At 33.5% G+C, this 16,968-nt stretch overlaps 1 protein-coding gene across 1 annotated transcript in view; it reads right to left on the bottom strand.

Moving 5' to 3' along the window:
* The window catches only part of LOC121372352 (E3 ubiquitin-protein ligase RNF213-like), a 33,763-nt gene extending 17,080 nt beyond the window's left edge, over positions 1–16,683 (bottom strand). Inside the window, exons 1-9 of the mRNA XM_041498654.1 lie at positions 16,308–16,683; positions 15,336–15,508; positions 14,272–14,493; positions 13,331–13,530; positions 11,018–11,138; positions 10,261–10,361; positions 9,587–9,769; positions 3,295–3,561; positions 1,439–1,562 (exon numbers count right to left, since the gene is read on the bottom strand). Coding sequence (XP_041354588.1) covers positions 1,439–1,562; positions 3,295–3,561; positions 9,587–9,769; positions 10,261–10,361; positions 11,018–11,138; positions 13,331–13,530; positions 14,272–14,493; positions 15,336–15,508; positions 16,308–16,683 — 1,767 coding nt within the window. The remainder of the gene's footprint in view (positions 1–1,438; positions 1,563–3,294; positions 3,562–9,586; positions 9,770–10,260; positions 10,362–11,017; positions 11,139–13,330; positions 13,531–14,271; positions 14,494–15,335; positions 15,509–16,307) is intronic.
* Positions 16,684–16,968: the final 285 nt, after the last annotated feature.

The raw sequence follows: 16,968 nt of genomic DNA, 5'->3' as shown, positions 1-16,968 counted from the left end.
TTGCTAAATTTGTATTTCAGAATAATAAAACCAGAGTTCGACATATCTGCTAGCCCGACTCCCGGGGCTAGTGCTTTTTAACACAGGGCTAGTGACAAATGCAAAACCAGTAGCCAGATGGGCTATATAGTGGCTTTAAAAAACCCAAAACAAACAACAAACAAACAAAAAAAACCCGCTAGCTCACAATGTTTTTCCTCCACTGAGGTACGTTTGATAAATGTTATTCTGACATTGGTCATCACATAATATCAACAAATCAATAAGTATATGTTAATATTGAAGTTTTTACATTGTCAATTACAACAATACACATGATACAAACTTTGTTTTCTTTTCATTTTCAAGTTTTATGGACAGAAAACAACCTTAATAAAATGTGTATTTTGATTGGCTGTACAAGTCACATGGTAGTAAAATCTTGCACATGTAAGCAAGGTAAAAAAAAGGGTGTGAATCGCCAGTCCCAATTAATTAAAAGTACAGCCCCAGTCATGTTTAGAATTACTGTGTTTGTCTTATTTATCTATTGTCATCTAATTTAATGTCTTGTTTACTTGCGATAGGGATGTTGGCAATCGGAGAACAAAATAACAGAGCTTGTTTGACCTGTTTAATGTGCATAGCAGTTTAGTTAACGTTTCACACCTGTACTAACATCACCATTCCTGGTGACAATTCACTACTGAATACACTAAACAAAATACCATGCATTATCGTGTAACGTTGTATTGTGAATTTAATTATTTTGTTTCGTGTAGTTAGAGAGGATTTTGTTAAATTACTTACCCCCTCCGGATGAGGGGGCGGGAATCAAAAGCAAAAATGAGACAATGGTTTAGGATCAAATGTGACAAAATATGGTAAGTCATGCACTTTTAAAAAACCCACTAAATTATTTATTTATTTTTGAAACTTCATTCACCTCAAAATTTGAAAAAAATTTATACTTATGTACCGTATATCAAAAAACAAAGAGAGAGAGAAAATGATCGGGCTGCTGGTGCTCCCTTGCACCTGCCAGTGCGGGCGGTCCCTCCTCTCCCCTCCCCCCACCTTTCCTGTCACGACAGGCATGCGCTACAACAGCTTGTTCTGAATGTGCACATAAAACCCTACGACATGACATGACATGAGAGAGAAAACTAGGTCATCCCTTTTTTAGGTACTATAGGGGTTGGGTTTCCGAAAACATTGTTTTTCAGCCTTACATAAAGTTTCTTGTATTTGATCAGAAATTTGGACTAGTGCTTTATTTCGGTGGGCTAGTTGAATTTATAAACCCACTAGCCCTGTGGCAAGTGACTTTTAATTTTTTTTTGTCAAACCCTGCTAAAACCTGTAAATGCATTGTTTAAAAAACCCACCCCAAAACAATGTTTCAAAAACAAATTTAAATTTAAGTTCTATTAAAATAAATCTACCATAGTTTTCCTACCTCAAGGCACTGAATGACCATAAGACTGAACTGCAGAATACCAGAGTTATGTTGAGCTTTTTGGTGGCAAAGTCTCTCAGCTTGTTGGAGGAATTCATCAAGGTATTGCTGGACATGTTCATCACTAATAATTAAGAAAGGATAAAGTGTGATACTAACAATATAAGACAAACATATTGATCATTTATAAAAACATTATTGTCAATTCTGGAGAATTAGTGTTTAACCAAGAACAAAACACAAAAATCTGCTATAATGTTTAATTCCAACCGGCCTTGGTGGTGTCGGGGTTACGGATGGTAGAGACAAGGTTCGCAGCCTGGTACCGGCTCCAACCCAGAGTGATTTTAATGACTCAATGGATAGGTGTAAGCAGTGTTCGAGATTAACGGTATCTCGATATCCCAGGGATACCAGAATTTAATTTTGGATACCAGACTTCAATAACCCAGTATCCCACCGGGATACCATATAATGTTGTTGGTATTTTTTAATCCTACGTTTTAATTTTTCGCTGAAGAATTGAAAGTCGTCATTTACTGGTACTGGTCATTTACCCCCAACTCGTACCCGGTCTAATGCTACACAGGAGCAATAGCGGCATAGCAACAGATTGGGAACCACTAAGTCGCTATTGTGTTTTGTTGGATGTTTCCTTCCTTCAAATTTTATTTGAGATATTGATTCCACATCTGCAGAAAATTGCTACAGGTAGGTTTATCATTAGTAATGTCAAACACACTTAAAGATTACTGCTAAATATTAATTTATGTCAGTATTACTCAAAAATAGATGCAGCAAATCTTTTTGCCGATTCCGTCTGATTGCGAATATCACGAATTCCGCAATTTCAATTGCTGCTTAACAATAGACCGGGAACGAGAACAGTGTCATCCAAGTTGTTACAATGTTATTTATGAATTTCAGTTCAGTGGGATACTAAATTCTCAGGCGGGATACCAGATTAATCTTGAACACTGGGTGTAAGACAACTACACCCTCTTTTGTCTCACTAACCACTAACAACAAACCCACTATTGTCCTGGACAGACAGCCCAAGACAGCGTGCTTGAATGCACAAAAATATATTGAAATGAAATGAAAGTTCAATTAAAGTACAGCAATATTTTACTAAATAATGATTGTGTGTGTGTGTGGAATTACTGGGTTTTGTCTATTTTGAGGCTGTTTATGGTAATACCAGATTTAAATTAATATATGAGACCTCATCTGTAAAAAAGGGTACTGACAACCAAAAATGAGAAAATATTTTTGATACATTTTTTGATAGCCAATGATCTTAAGAGAATGACGTCAACATTTCTGCTCCATGATTTAACTCAAACACTGGGATCTTGAACATATAATAATGATGAGAGTTGTCTATTGACAAAAGAAATAGGATATAAAGAGATTTATGATAGTAACTTGGGCAAATAAAATACAGTCAATCTATTATTTTGTCAATAAAATATAACAAACAGATGATAATCAACAGAAATAAAATTTGCTTTTGATACAATATATCAAATGCTTACATGTTGTATTGTTTTGAACAAACAGATGCTTAACATGAGGCACATTGAAATTTGTTTTAAATTACCTTTATGTGAATGATGTCATTCAGCATATATACTCTTTTTTATAGATGGTTACATATTATTATTAAATCACTGTGTTAAATATAATTTAAAAAACCCAAAGTAAACCAAATCTTAAGTTTATATGGTCATCATTAACTTAAAAGTATATCACTCTAATGACTATTATTCATTTCATTATATATCTGCCGTTTTATTAAAAACAAATTAAGGTCATACATGTATTTCATTTTAAAAACAATTTAACAAGCCTACCTCTTTTGAATGAGCAGCTTCAGCAGAAATGATCTCACCACTGGAGTGGGATCAACCAGATCATCAAACACTGTCATCTGCTTTGTCTGTAGTCTTTCTGAAACACCAAGTCCTTGTGATGACGTTTTCCGTGTGATGTAAGTCAGGATCCTTTCAATGACGGCATCCTCAGGAGCCGTGTCTCCTCCAAAGCAGAGATTTGAAACAACTGACATGAGGAAGGTATTACAACATCGTTGATAACAGTGATGTTCAGCTGATATATCTCTGAAATCAGACAAACAAAAACCATTAAGACAACCATCTTATGTAACACTGATGTTCTGCTGATAATCTCTTAAATCAGAAACACAAAAACCAGTAAGGCAGCCATCGTATATAACACTGATGTTCTGCTGATATATCTCTGTAATCCGAAACACAAAAACCATCAAGGCAGCCATCTCATGATATATCTCTGAAATCAGAAACACAAAAACCATTAAGACAAACATCTTATGTAACACTGATGTTCTGCTGATATATCACTGAAATCAGAAACACAAAAACCATTAAGGCAACCATCTTATATAACACTGATGTTCTGCTGATATATCACAAAACCATTAAGACAACCATCTTATGTAACACTGATGTTCTGCTGATATATCTCTGAAATCAGAAACACAAAAACCATTAAGGCAACCATCTTATATAACACTGATGTTCTGCTGATATATCACTGAAATCAGAAACACAAAAACCATTAAGACAACCATCTTGTATAACACTGATGTTCTGCTGATATATCACTGAAATCAGAAACACAAAAACCATTAAGACAAACATCTTATGTAACACTGATGTTCTGCTGATATATCACTGAAATCAGACAAACAAAAACCATTAAGACAACCATCTTATGTAACACTGATGTTCTGCTGATATATCACTGAAATCAGAAACACAAAAACCATTAAGACAAACATCTTATGTAACACTGATGTTCGGCTGATATATCTCTGAAATCAGACAAACAAAAACCATTAAGACAACCATCTTATGTAACACTGATGTTCGGCTGATATATCTCTGAAATCAGAAACACAAAAACCATTAAGACAACCATCTTGTATAACACTGATGTTCTGCTGATATATCACTGAAATCAGAAACAAAAAGCCATTACCAGGATTTGCCATACTTAATTAAGACCATGTAAAATGAAGTCCATAGGTTTAAAAACAGGAATTTTTTTACCGAAATTAAGCCTCGTGGGCTTAAATTTGGATAATATTTTTGAACAGAAATCTCCCAAAGGTTGCAAAAATTACATCATATTTATTATAAAAAATAAAATATAAGAAAGTCTGTAAAAAATTTTTTAAATGTACTAGAATTAAAGAGTGCATATAATCAGATGCAAATGTAATATTTTGTTATCTTTACATTTAACTGAGAAAAAAAAGAAGATATTAATAAAATTAAAACACCTTTAAAATAATCTATATTATATAATAAATAACTCGTAAAATGTGTAATGTGCTGACACTCACTTTGCCAAGAATCCTTAGCTAATTTAAGCAAACATTACACAAAGTAAATGTCATGTATGTAGGTATGACACATATTTCCTATAACTATAACTTGGGGGGAATTCAGCAGACATTTTCAATTTCTCCTTCATTTGGGCATCTTTCGCCCCAAGTGGTCTGTATAAGATAACAGATATTAATTCTATGGATAAATATGTAACTTCTTAAACATAGATATTTCACAAATAGTAATGCCCATAAAGCTCCCGCCAAATGGGCAGTAATTACAATGTACATGGATGCAGCCCATGAAGCTCCCGCTGAATGTGTTTACAATGCATCCTCAGTTATCAGCCTTACTACTCGTACACTATACTGCTCAACAGGGAGTCGGTGAATTATCTGGTGTCATCAAGGACAATACCACCCCATGAAGCTCCCGCCTAATGGGTAGCTCCCTAAAGTCGACAGGGAGTCGGTTTTGTTCTTAACATCATTAAGGAGTTCACCACCCCATGAAGCTCCCGCCTAATGGGTAGCTCCCTGACCTGGTATAATACAATAATTATAGTAGCTGCTGAATCATCCCCCAAGTCCCAAGAAAGTAGTTTGTATAGTATATTGTAGTTTATCAATTGTATTGTTTGACCATTATGATATATATGTATGTATTGCATATTAATAGTGATGATGTTTAAAGTAAACTTATCTGTATGTCATTATAAATGATAGTTGATATATGTATGAATCAGAATAGAGTTTATTATTTACAACTACATGTGTCTGTTGTGTATAAATATCCATTTATCCACTTCCCTTGTTTCAATTATATCAAGTATTGTTTATATATCCTTATTTTGCCAGTCCTCCCAGTCAGCTTATCTTGAGATGTGATTAATCTTTTAACACTGGTGTTTCACTTGAACTGTTTTTATCCTATTGGTTTTAAATCCTGAACTCCTGTTTTTATGTTTAGTTTCTCCTGATGATGTCAACATTTAGTTAAGGAAACATTGAGAATTTAAACTTGTGGTTTTAAACAGAGACTTTACTTTTATTATATTTTCTCAATTATGAAATAGGTGGCTAGAATGCATGTACATGTATGCAGTTCCTCTTCTCAATGAAAAGTCACATATTGAAACATGTCTTGCATGTGACTAAAGTTGTGGAACGACAATTATTACGTACCATGTTGCTATCCTAATTTGAACGTTTTGTTGTTAATATAGGATAACGTTACTTTTCTTGAACTTCTTAAAGGGACATACCCTAGTTTCAACCCGTGAAAATTAACACTATGTTTAGTTAATCTACAAACCTGTATCACATGTGAATAAAGTTACTATTGAGTGAAAAATGAGTCTGTGACTTTGAAATGGTCAAATACCCTCTAAAAATAGACTAAAACTCGACTCCATAACTGTTAATTCTCAGATGCACGCACGTTTTTAAAAATATGAGAAATGCATTTTGTGATATTAAAAACACCAGGATGACCAAAAACACTTCAAATGTACAGAAACTGATAATCTAAACCATAAAATCTAAGTAAAGTATGATTTAAGTTATCATAAACGGCTATAAATTAGTATAATAGTAAAACAAATATGCCTTAGTGTTTACAAACTAGGGTGTGTCCCTTTAATTTAAGTCCTGGGCCTAATTTCAAATAAAACTATATTTTCTTGAAGATAATATTTATATTTTCCCATATTTGAAGTTATATAATTTCTTTCTGCTCATGATATGACATTGATTTTTCTATTAAAGGGACTTTCCTGAGTTTGGTGCATGTTTTAAGATGTTATCGACTAACAGATCGGCCTCGGTGGCGTCGTGGTTAGGCCATCGGTCAACAGGCTGATAGGTACTGGGTTCGGATGCCAGTTGAGGCATGGGATTTTTAATCCAGATACCGACTCCAAACCCTGAGTGAGTGCTCCGCAAGGCTCCATGGGTAGGTGTAAACCACTTGCACCGACCAGTGATCCATAACTGGTTCAACAAAGGCCATGGTTTGTGCTATCCTGCCTGTGGGAAGCGCAAATAAAGGATCCCTTGCTGCTAATTGGAAAGAGTAGACCATGAAGTGGTGACAGTGGGTTTCCTCTCAAAATCTGTGTGGTCCTTAACCATATGTCTGACGCCATATATAACCGTAAATAAAATGTGTTGAATGCGTCGTTAAATAAAACATTTCTTTCTTTCTTTCGACTAACAGAAACTTTTTAATGATTGTAATTACATATCAACTATATTTTTCTGCATAAAATATTAATGTCTTTATATTAAACATGTTCCTGATTGTTCTAATATTTGTACTAGGTTAAATTTCATTTTAATTACTAAAATAAGTTTTTTTTTTATAAGTACAAATATTAAGACGACCAGAAACACATTGAATATACAGACACTGCAATTTTAAACAAGAAAATATATTTAATATGTAAGTTTAATCGTAGAAATATTTTATTAGTTGGAAACATCTCACAATGCAGCAAACTCAGGAATGTCTCTTTAATGTGTTGCTCAATATACTGAGAATACAACATTCCATACGGATATATTGTATGTTGTACCAAAGTTGAGAAATAATAATTTCTTGTGGTCTTATAACTTTTTCCTTTTTTTTTCTTTACAACTACCAGTGTAAGATTCCATTTACAGCATATGAAACTGATTTTTTATTTTTTGGTTCAAAAATTATTTTATTTATAATTCATTCCTATATTTGAAGCCGTATAATTTTGTTTCTGTTCAGGAAATGACATTGATTTTAGTATACTGAGAATAAAACACTGCATACAGATATTTAGTATTTGTACCAAAGTTGAGAAATAATCATTTCTTATTGCCAGGCGCAGATTTAGTGGGGGGCCCCTATTTTTGGGGTCAAGTTATTTTTTTTTTTTAACTATAGCATACACTAGAGTCGAATTACACAAAAATGCACTTATTTCCCAAGAGTCTTTAAATTATATTTTGTTCATGAAAATCGTCTTAAAGGGACATTCCTGAGTTTGCTGCAATTTTTAAGATGGTATCGACCAACAGAGACTTTTTAATGATTGTACCTCTATTGTATGGTCCTACAAGTTTTCGTTGATTTCGACAGAGGAATGACTTACCAATATCATCGACGATTTTACGTGACCTGAAATATACTAGTACACCAGTTGCAGAAAGAAAGAAATGTTTTGTTTAACAATATACTCAACACATTTTATTTACGTTTATATAGCGTCAGAAATATGGTTAAGGACCACAAAACAATGAGAAAGGAAACTCGCTGCCGCGACTCCAGGGGCTACTCTTTCAGATTAGCAGCAAGATATTACATACCATGGCTGTTGATACACATTGGCCCAGTTGTTCAAAGCAATGTATATTACTGAAACAACTGTTTCGATATTTCTTCCCATTTACCGGCAGCCGCAGTCAACGGAAAACCAGCCTAATATGGGAAGGAGAGATGACCACTTTAACTTTTAAAAAAAAGAAGAGACCAGAGTTTATGAAATTTTGAAGATAACAAAAACAGTATGACAATACCAAAAACATACGTTAATATAGCTATTTTGTTACTCAGATGCGAGGAAATCGCGTTTCAGGCCACTTAAATTTCAAAATTTCGCGGGGGAGCATGCCCCCGGACCCCCCTAGGAATCTTAGGCGCTTTGCGCCCTCAGGCCCCCCCCATTTAAAAATCCTGGATCCGCGCCTGATTGCCTTACAAAACCACACATATAACATATTTTCAGATTTGTTTTTTGTCTCAGATTTTTTTCTCTCATATTTGAAGCCCTATATGTCTGCTTCTGTTCAAGATATGACTTTAATTTTTTCTATTACACTGCATACAGATATTTTGTACTGTGTACCAAAATTAAGAAATAATAATTTCTTACTGCCTTGTAACCTATAACCTATTTTTAAATTATTTGTCTCAGAAATTATTTGATTTATAATATTTTCCTTCCATATTTGAAGCCCTATAATTCTGTTTCTATTCAGGATATGATATTCATTCTTCTGTTAATACGTTGAGCAGTATATTGGCAATACAACATTCCATACAGATATTTAATATGTTGTACCACACATGTAGTTAAGAAATAATCATTTGTTACTCCTTTCCATGACCACACATATAACCCATTTTCAGATAAATGTTTTTGATGATTTTTTTTTTCACAACTACCAATTAAGATTCCAATGCACAGCATATAACATTCATTTTTCAATTCTTTTTTTTGTAAAAAAACTATTTTATTTATAACTTTTTGACGTATTTGAAGCTCTATTAATTCTGTTTCTATTCAGGATATGATTTTAATTCTATTAATAAGTTTCCCCTGGTATCAGGGAATAGCATTTTAGAAAAATATTTACTGTAAAGGTTTAGTGGGATGGTAAATTAAAAAAACTACACTTCAAAACTGACGAGTCATTTCTCATTTTTAGTAACAGTGTAAATATTACAGATAATTAAGTTAAGGTTTTGGGGGATGCTGAATTCGAAATTGCATATTTTGATAATTTTAGATAACATCTAGGAGACTGTTTCATTGTTGCTAGCAGCTTTAATTATTATTATTATTATTAATGAATTGACAGAAACAAATTCAATACCAAAACAACATAAACAATTATCAAAATATATCAGTTAAACACTTGTCAAATCAGCCTCCAAAACCAGAATAAGATTAACACTACAAAAATAGAAAACCGTAAAATACAGACATACAGTCTTGTCTATCAAGTTAAAGACTTACTTCTGTGCTGATGCGGCATATTTGTCAAAGTCAGCTGGTATACCTCTGTGACACTTGGGACAACAGTGGTCATCAAGGGCAAGTAAGTCATTGTAACATTTCTGACAAATTTTGTCCCTGCACGGCAACACAACTGGAGGAGCTTCAAATGGACTTGTACAATAAGAACATGATCCTAGTTTTCTGCAAGATATATATTTAAATAAAATCATATAGGCATATGGGCTCCTATTTCTGTGGGGCTGATTTGTGCCCAAATTAGAATAATTCTGCAGTACTACCAAGCAGCTATATACGATTCCAAATGCAACACTATGCATTTTTATAGTTTGCCAAAATGTCTCCATAGTTTTTGTCTGAATGTGAAGATTTGCTTCAGCACTAACACTCCAACCCACCCCCACCCCGAACAATACAATACACTAAATTGAAAATCAGATAACTGAATATTTTACTTGTTACAAGATTCCATAAAAAAATTAATTAATCAATAAAAAATATATATTATACATGTATATCGTTACCATGTTTTAGGTAAATATTGTTTAAATTTGAAGAACAATTTACAGATAGTGAAAAATACTGCATAAATTGTAACATAAGATAATATCTCTGTTTGTTTGTCATAAATGCATATTATGTAGGATAATAGATTTTGTGTGAAAAATACTTACTCTGACAATTTCTGGAGGACAGCTCTGTTAACAGTTATAAGGAATTTTTCAACTTTTTCTAGCGACTGGATTTTCTTCAAGTCAGCCTTTTCTCCCAGCAGCTGCAACATTATTAACAGTGTAAGAGCTAATCATATATAATTTTATTGGGATAAATAATCATCATGAATCCGATACATCTTATGATACTTATCTTCATTTCTAATTTTACAAGCATTTGGTAGGTAAAAACATTAGAATCAGCTAGAGATACATCCACAAATAAGTTTGATTATAAATTGGCCGATAGCTAGACAATGGCAAAACGATAGACTTAGTAAGTCTACATGCTACAATCCAATCCAAAAAAGCTAAACAGAGATCAAATTTTAATAAAACCTGTTGACTGCCTCGGAGATTTTAATTTGTGAGTAATAAGTCCATTATTCATAGAGTTCACTTGTATATAAGGAATCTCATTTTTATTGGCTAGAACATTTACCTTTTCATCTGACTTGGTGATTACTTCTTTAATTTTAAAAATAGGAACCAAAATATTAATTTCTTTAAAGAACTACTTTCTTCAACAGAAGAAGGAAGAAGGAAATGTTTTATTTAACGACACTCAACACATTTTATTTTACGGTTATATGGTGTCAGTTCTTCAATAGAGACTTGACTCTGAAAATACTAACATTGTTCATAGAAGACTCATTATTTTATTATTTTATTCAGACAAATATTTGTTTAAATTCATCTTGATCATGTTTAGAAGTACCTGCCAAAGAGGCATGCATCGTGCAACCAGGTTTTCAGAGACTTTCTTATTCTCCTTAGATCCCTTGGCTGAGAAACTCTCCAAAAACAGCTTCATAGTTACCACTCTCGTCCACAAACATCTGAGATAGAAATGTAATAAAAAGAAAGTGAATAACTAGATATATAAATGTATAAACCGAGGATTCGTCACAAATGTTTTTAATATGAAAATCATCAACTAAGTCTATGTTAGTTAGTATGTGTCAAGGCTCTGCCAAGACAAATATTGACTAACTAGACGAGGTTTATATTTTACATAAAAACACTTGTGACTAATCCTCTATTTATCAAAATAACATCTTAATTCACTATTTAGTCAGTTCTCAAGTTGCCCCCATTGGGAATATGATGTCACAACTGAAGTTTGATCTGAATGAAAAAAACGTAATACGTGATCAGGGACGTATCTCTGCATAATGCAGTTGTATGGGTATTTGGCAAAATAGTGGTTGATTCCATGAATCTCTATCTAGTACGTGCCTCATCTATAGGACAGCCACTCCCAAGGACATCCTTTACCACAAAGAGTAGTCACTCCCACACTAGTTTACTAAATCAAAACTAGCACAGGACAGAGCTCATTAGAATAAGTACAATTGTTATAACATGCACTCATGAATCTTTGTCAAAGCAGTGATGATATCAGGTGTTCACAAAAGGTGAGCATATCCTGCCCCACCAGTGGCACCCATCATGAGTACTGCCGCCACCACAGCTGTCAAGTGTATCACTTATCTAAAATGATGAAAAAATAATAAATGTGCACGATTTTCACAAAAGATATGAAAAAGTATGCACAAGTTCAAAATATAGAATAGCATCAGCCATCATTTTGGTCAGTGATGTATCATGTTTAGAAAACACAGCCTCCAAATGTCTGCCATAAAACATTTTGAATGACATTAGGAGTCCCTGAACATCATAATCCTGATTACAACTTCTGTGCCAGAATGATATGGCATCGTTTGAAATCTGCATACAATGAGGATGCCCTACGGTATCTTAGAAGTTGTGATGCGTAGACATCAAAAGCTGGAGCAGAAGGTATATTTCTCGACATAAAGGGGAAATTGACTATTGGAAGGCTGAAGTCACCCCTTTTGTCATACAGCTTAATTTGGAGACCAGTGTTGCTTTGAATTTCTAAGCATGTCACACTTTTCAGCTAAATCTTATGAAAATGTTACACTCAGGTATACAAGTTTTGTTGGTTTGGAAACAAATTACCCATTGACAGCAAAATATTTATTATTAACAGGGGTAATAATGCAAAATATCAAATGTGTGTAGCACATGAATATTATGGCTAAATTATAAGATAAATTAATAATAATACATAATAGAAAAGAAAAAAACTTAGATGGGAGGAGAGGTGGAACATTAATTGTTTTCAAAATATGATTTGAATTATTGTTTATTTATTTAAACAAAAATATTAATTGACTTAACAGATTGACTTATAAAACAGTGATGAATTATAGACAGTCATTATTATGGATTGTTGTAAAACAAGGATCAAATTAATTGCAATTGTCAGTATATTTTGTGTCAGAACACTGCATCTCTAGTGTAGGTTGTTTATGTAAAAGTTTTATGACATTTCATTCCTGTCAGTATTATATAAAATATACAATTACGACCACAATTATGAAACATATTGTGATTTTTAGAACTTAAAAATGTTTGCATGAGTCATGTTTTATGTAGTATATGTTACTAATGAAACAAAAACTACTAATAAAAGAAAACTACTGCAAGTTACAGCAGAAAAACAAGATGCATGGTAGTTAGCTCATTGTTTTAATAATGGCATTTCCCTTGTGACTGGTGGCTTTACCTGTAAAAATAGTGAACACTGCTTCTTGCCGAAACTTAAGATTCTTGCTTAGAATATTTATTTCTGTACATCAGTTATTCTAATGTCTATAGAAACTCAAGACAGCAGCTTAAGCTTATCGTTTGGTGTACTAGTACTCTAAAACTTTGATTTCAGCGACACATCAGATTAGAATTGCTATTATATGCAATAACTGAGAATACTTTACGCATTACAAATATAAAAAACTTCACTTGGCTTAAGATAAGACGAACACATTTGGGGCTCTGAATTGCCGAACAAATCTGTAAGCGATTATATACACAAGGAAATAAAAATAAAAATTCTGCATGACTAGATGTAAAAGAATTATTATTTCAAGTATGGAACACGTTTTAGTAGAAATATAATAGAATGTTGTTAGAGGATGAAGTATTTTTAATGAATATACTTTACCTTGCTCCTGTCATGTGTCCAAGACACACAGATCCAAGACCAAGGGCCATGTTGTCAATGCTGTCAAAAATTCTTTGAATGACTGGTGAAAAGGTTTTGACCTTTTCCAGCCATTCTGCTCTTCCCTTTTCCTTATTCAGTTGTTCCTTCTGTGGTTCAAGCTGCTCCAGAAGCAGAAGTAGGCCCAAAACATCCAGTGTCTAGAACAATAAGAGGAAATATAACATAATCTGTACAGTGTTTGTTAAATCAACTAAAAAACTAAATACAGTAACACTTACATATTTACAAAATATACTCTTAAAAAAAAGTAGGGGAACTCTAATAAGAATTTACAATTGTCAAAATTATAAGGTATACTAGCTCTGGGGAATGGTTATATCATAATAGTGAATTAATTGGGCAAACATTACAACCGGAAGTTCAGTATTACAGTAGGTTTTATGACCACCAAAGATCTTGAAGGACGATTGGGGTCAGAAGTGAAATTTGAAAGTTGACATGCAAACTATGGAATATGTATTTTGGTGTGCTGATAAACAGACCTGAACGTTCTTTACTAAGACGTCTGTGGTCAAAACGTATGTTTGGTCTAATAGATGATATTAACATTAATATTTCAGGTTCCCCTACTTTTTTTTGAAGATTTTATAAAGAAATTCATCATTGTGATCAGACCCAAAACATCCAGTGTCTAAAATAACAGGTAAAGAAAACACAGTGAAAAATTAACACTTGATAATATATATTAAATGAACAAAGGAGTACAAAGTTTTCTATGCTAATTTTGCAAGTTCTCTCTACATAACAGCAAATGATATAAATTTGTCGCATAGTATAATTGTAAGAACCAAATAAATCAAATAATATATGGAAATATTGCAATCTTGTTATATGTATTTATGAATGTTATTTTATGAGAATCTCTAATAAAGATGTACCAGTTCTTCAGTGTTGAGAAGAGCATGTCCTCCTTGTTCCCTCATCTGACACACAGCATCCAGCACTTGTGGCCAGACCTGCTCAATGTCCTGGAAGGCCTGTAGTCTGCCCATCACAAGAGAGTGAGTGCAATGTACTGCAACCAGTGCTGGCATCAAGTCCAAACTTGTTATGTCCATCCTTGCTTGTCTGGATGAGATTTCCAAGGCTTCACACAAAATCTAAGTCACCAGAAACACATTGATGGTCAGTTTATAAAAAGACAAGAAAAAGAGTATGACTTTATGAAGTGCTAACATTTAATTACCTGCTGATGTTGTCTGGGAAAGAGATGTCAAAACAGCTGCCAAACATAAAATTGAAAGTGCAAACTGAAGACTAGTTTAATAAAGATTTATAGTATAGGACCTCATTTAAGTATCTTAAGTAACGAAAATTACCAAATATTGCAATATGAATCGTAGTTCAGGTTTTAAAAAAGATTCTGGTCAAAAAACAACTGTTACCGGGAATAATGGACATAAATACTGGACAGCTGGCCACAAATGCCCATAAGTAAACGCAACTTTTTAGATTTTTTTGCCTAATTTTAATCACCATTAGCTGATCTAAAAAAATAAAAATTACAAAAAAAAATACGAAAATAATACTTACCGATTCATATATGAACTTTATTTCATGTATTTATAAAACATTTAAGTGAATATATGTGAGTAAATATTATAAACTTGTACCCACTCAACGTGTTTTTTGTTAAAAATTAATCCAGTAGTCTAAAGGTTAAATCCTCATTATCGTCATCTATATAAGTATTACAGAGCAGCACCAAGACCATATGGAAGAAATGAGATTACTGTGTTCCCAAAACTCATAAAACAGTACAAAGTAAGGAAAATTAAACAAATCAATTTTCTCAAGCAAGATGGATTTCAAGCTGATTAAATTTATATCTGATCTTAAATGAAATGTTCAATACATTTCTATAAAATCTTTGCTATAGCTTTACAGATATTTACAATAAATAAAACAATGAATTTGAGTCAATGTTCTTGCATCAACAAACCTGATGTTTTTTTGGACTCGAGCAAGGATATTTTGTGTGGACAAAATCTTTCACGTAGGCCATGATAATCTCTCTCTGGTTACTTCCCCTTTCTGCAGACACCGCATTCAAGAGATTGCCATATGGAGTATCAAGAATGACACGACCTACTAAGTCTAGCTTGGCATGTTCCACTGCAATAAATAAATAAATAAACATAAAAAAAGAGAAGAGATAAATTTGTATAGCTTGCTTCACTTGATGTTGTGTATAAATTTATTCCTTTATTATCTGATGTAACAGGTTATGCAAAAAGGAAATGGGTTACCTGAATTTATTTTTATTACCCCAGCGGTCACTCATAACAGGGAAAATATTTTCCATATTTTCTCAGTGAGAAATCTTCTGCATTGGTTTAACGAACAATACTATTAGACAATTTGATGCTTACAAACCAATGACTGTCGGTACTAAATATGACGTCATTACGATTTGACAAACCCAAAATGACGTCATGTAGTTTAAAGAGTTTGGGTTTACGGGTCTCTGTCTTTGGTGTTAAATTAATAACAAAATGTCATTTTAATGCAATTCATTATAGAGTTTGAAGCAGAATAAAGAGAACTTGTGTGTTTTTTTAATTATCTATGAACGTGATTAAATTACGTTATAGTAATTCTCAGAACAGTGCGTATTTAGTGGTTTACATCATTTCTATACAGTTTGGCCTTCGCGCATGTGCGTGGAAAATAAAGGTTTTTAGAAGAAAAAAATAGCTGAAGTAATAAATAGAATAACAAACTCGGTTCCAGTTATTATCAAATTTATGTCCCTCGTGAAATAATTTCCATTTGTCACTTTGAAAATTATTTCACTAGGGACATAAATTTGATAATAACTGGTAACTCGTTTATTATCCTCTATTTACGTAACCCATAAATGCGTTTTGACCATTTTAAATTCTCGGAGGCCTGTAAAGCCAATGGAACTCACCACTGATCTCTTCACTTTCTTGGAGACGACTGTTTTCAGCATTAGTGAGAGCACTTTCAATAAGCTGTTGGAGTAACCACGAGAAGGGCAGCTCTGCTGTGAAAGGTATTCCGTGTACTCCAGTGTTGTATGGAATTATCTCACCCAGCTCCTGGCGAGTTTCTGGAGACAGCAAGTCTTTGTAGTGGAGCTGACAGGCAGGAGGACTGTGCAGAATTCTCAACCACAGAATGTGAGCCCAATGATCACTCGGCATGTCTCTTATAATGTCCAAATTCCTGTTCATGTCAAGGAAGGCCACCACTCCAGCTAAGACTGTAACTATCTTGTTCTCAAGACACTGTAGCCAGGATCGTCTACAGCGAGAATGAAACATTATAACAAGAGTACCGGTGAGGTACATGATATGCCCATCATGAGTTTGATGGAAAACCATATCTATATTAATGAATACGTTACAGGTATGATTCAATTCTAATTATGTAAAATCTTTGCAATGGGATGGATGAACCATCCCAAGTTGTTCCAACATGTGGTTTGATGGTCCTGTATGCAAGATATGGTCCGGACAATACAAAGTTAACAGACAGACGTACGGACGGGTGGACGGACATACGGACAAAGCCATACCATAATACGACCCATCTAACATGGGCCATAT

Source organism: Gigantopelta aegis, chromosome 4 (assembly GCF_016097555.1).
Source record: "Gigantopelta aegis isolate Gae_Host chromosome 4, Gae_host_genome, whole genome shotgun sequence".
In the NCBI taxonomy this organism is placed as follows: domain Eukaryota; kingdom Metazoa; phylum Mollusca; class Gastropoda; order Neomphalida; family Peltospiridae; genus Gigantopelta; species Gigantopelta aegis.
The sequence above is the reverse complement of the archived record's forward strand: the minus strand, read 5'-3'. Positions and strand labels throughout refer to the sequence as shown.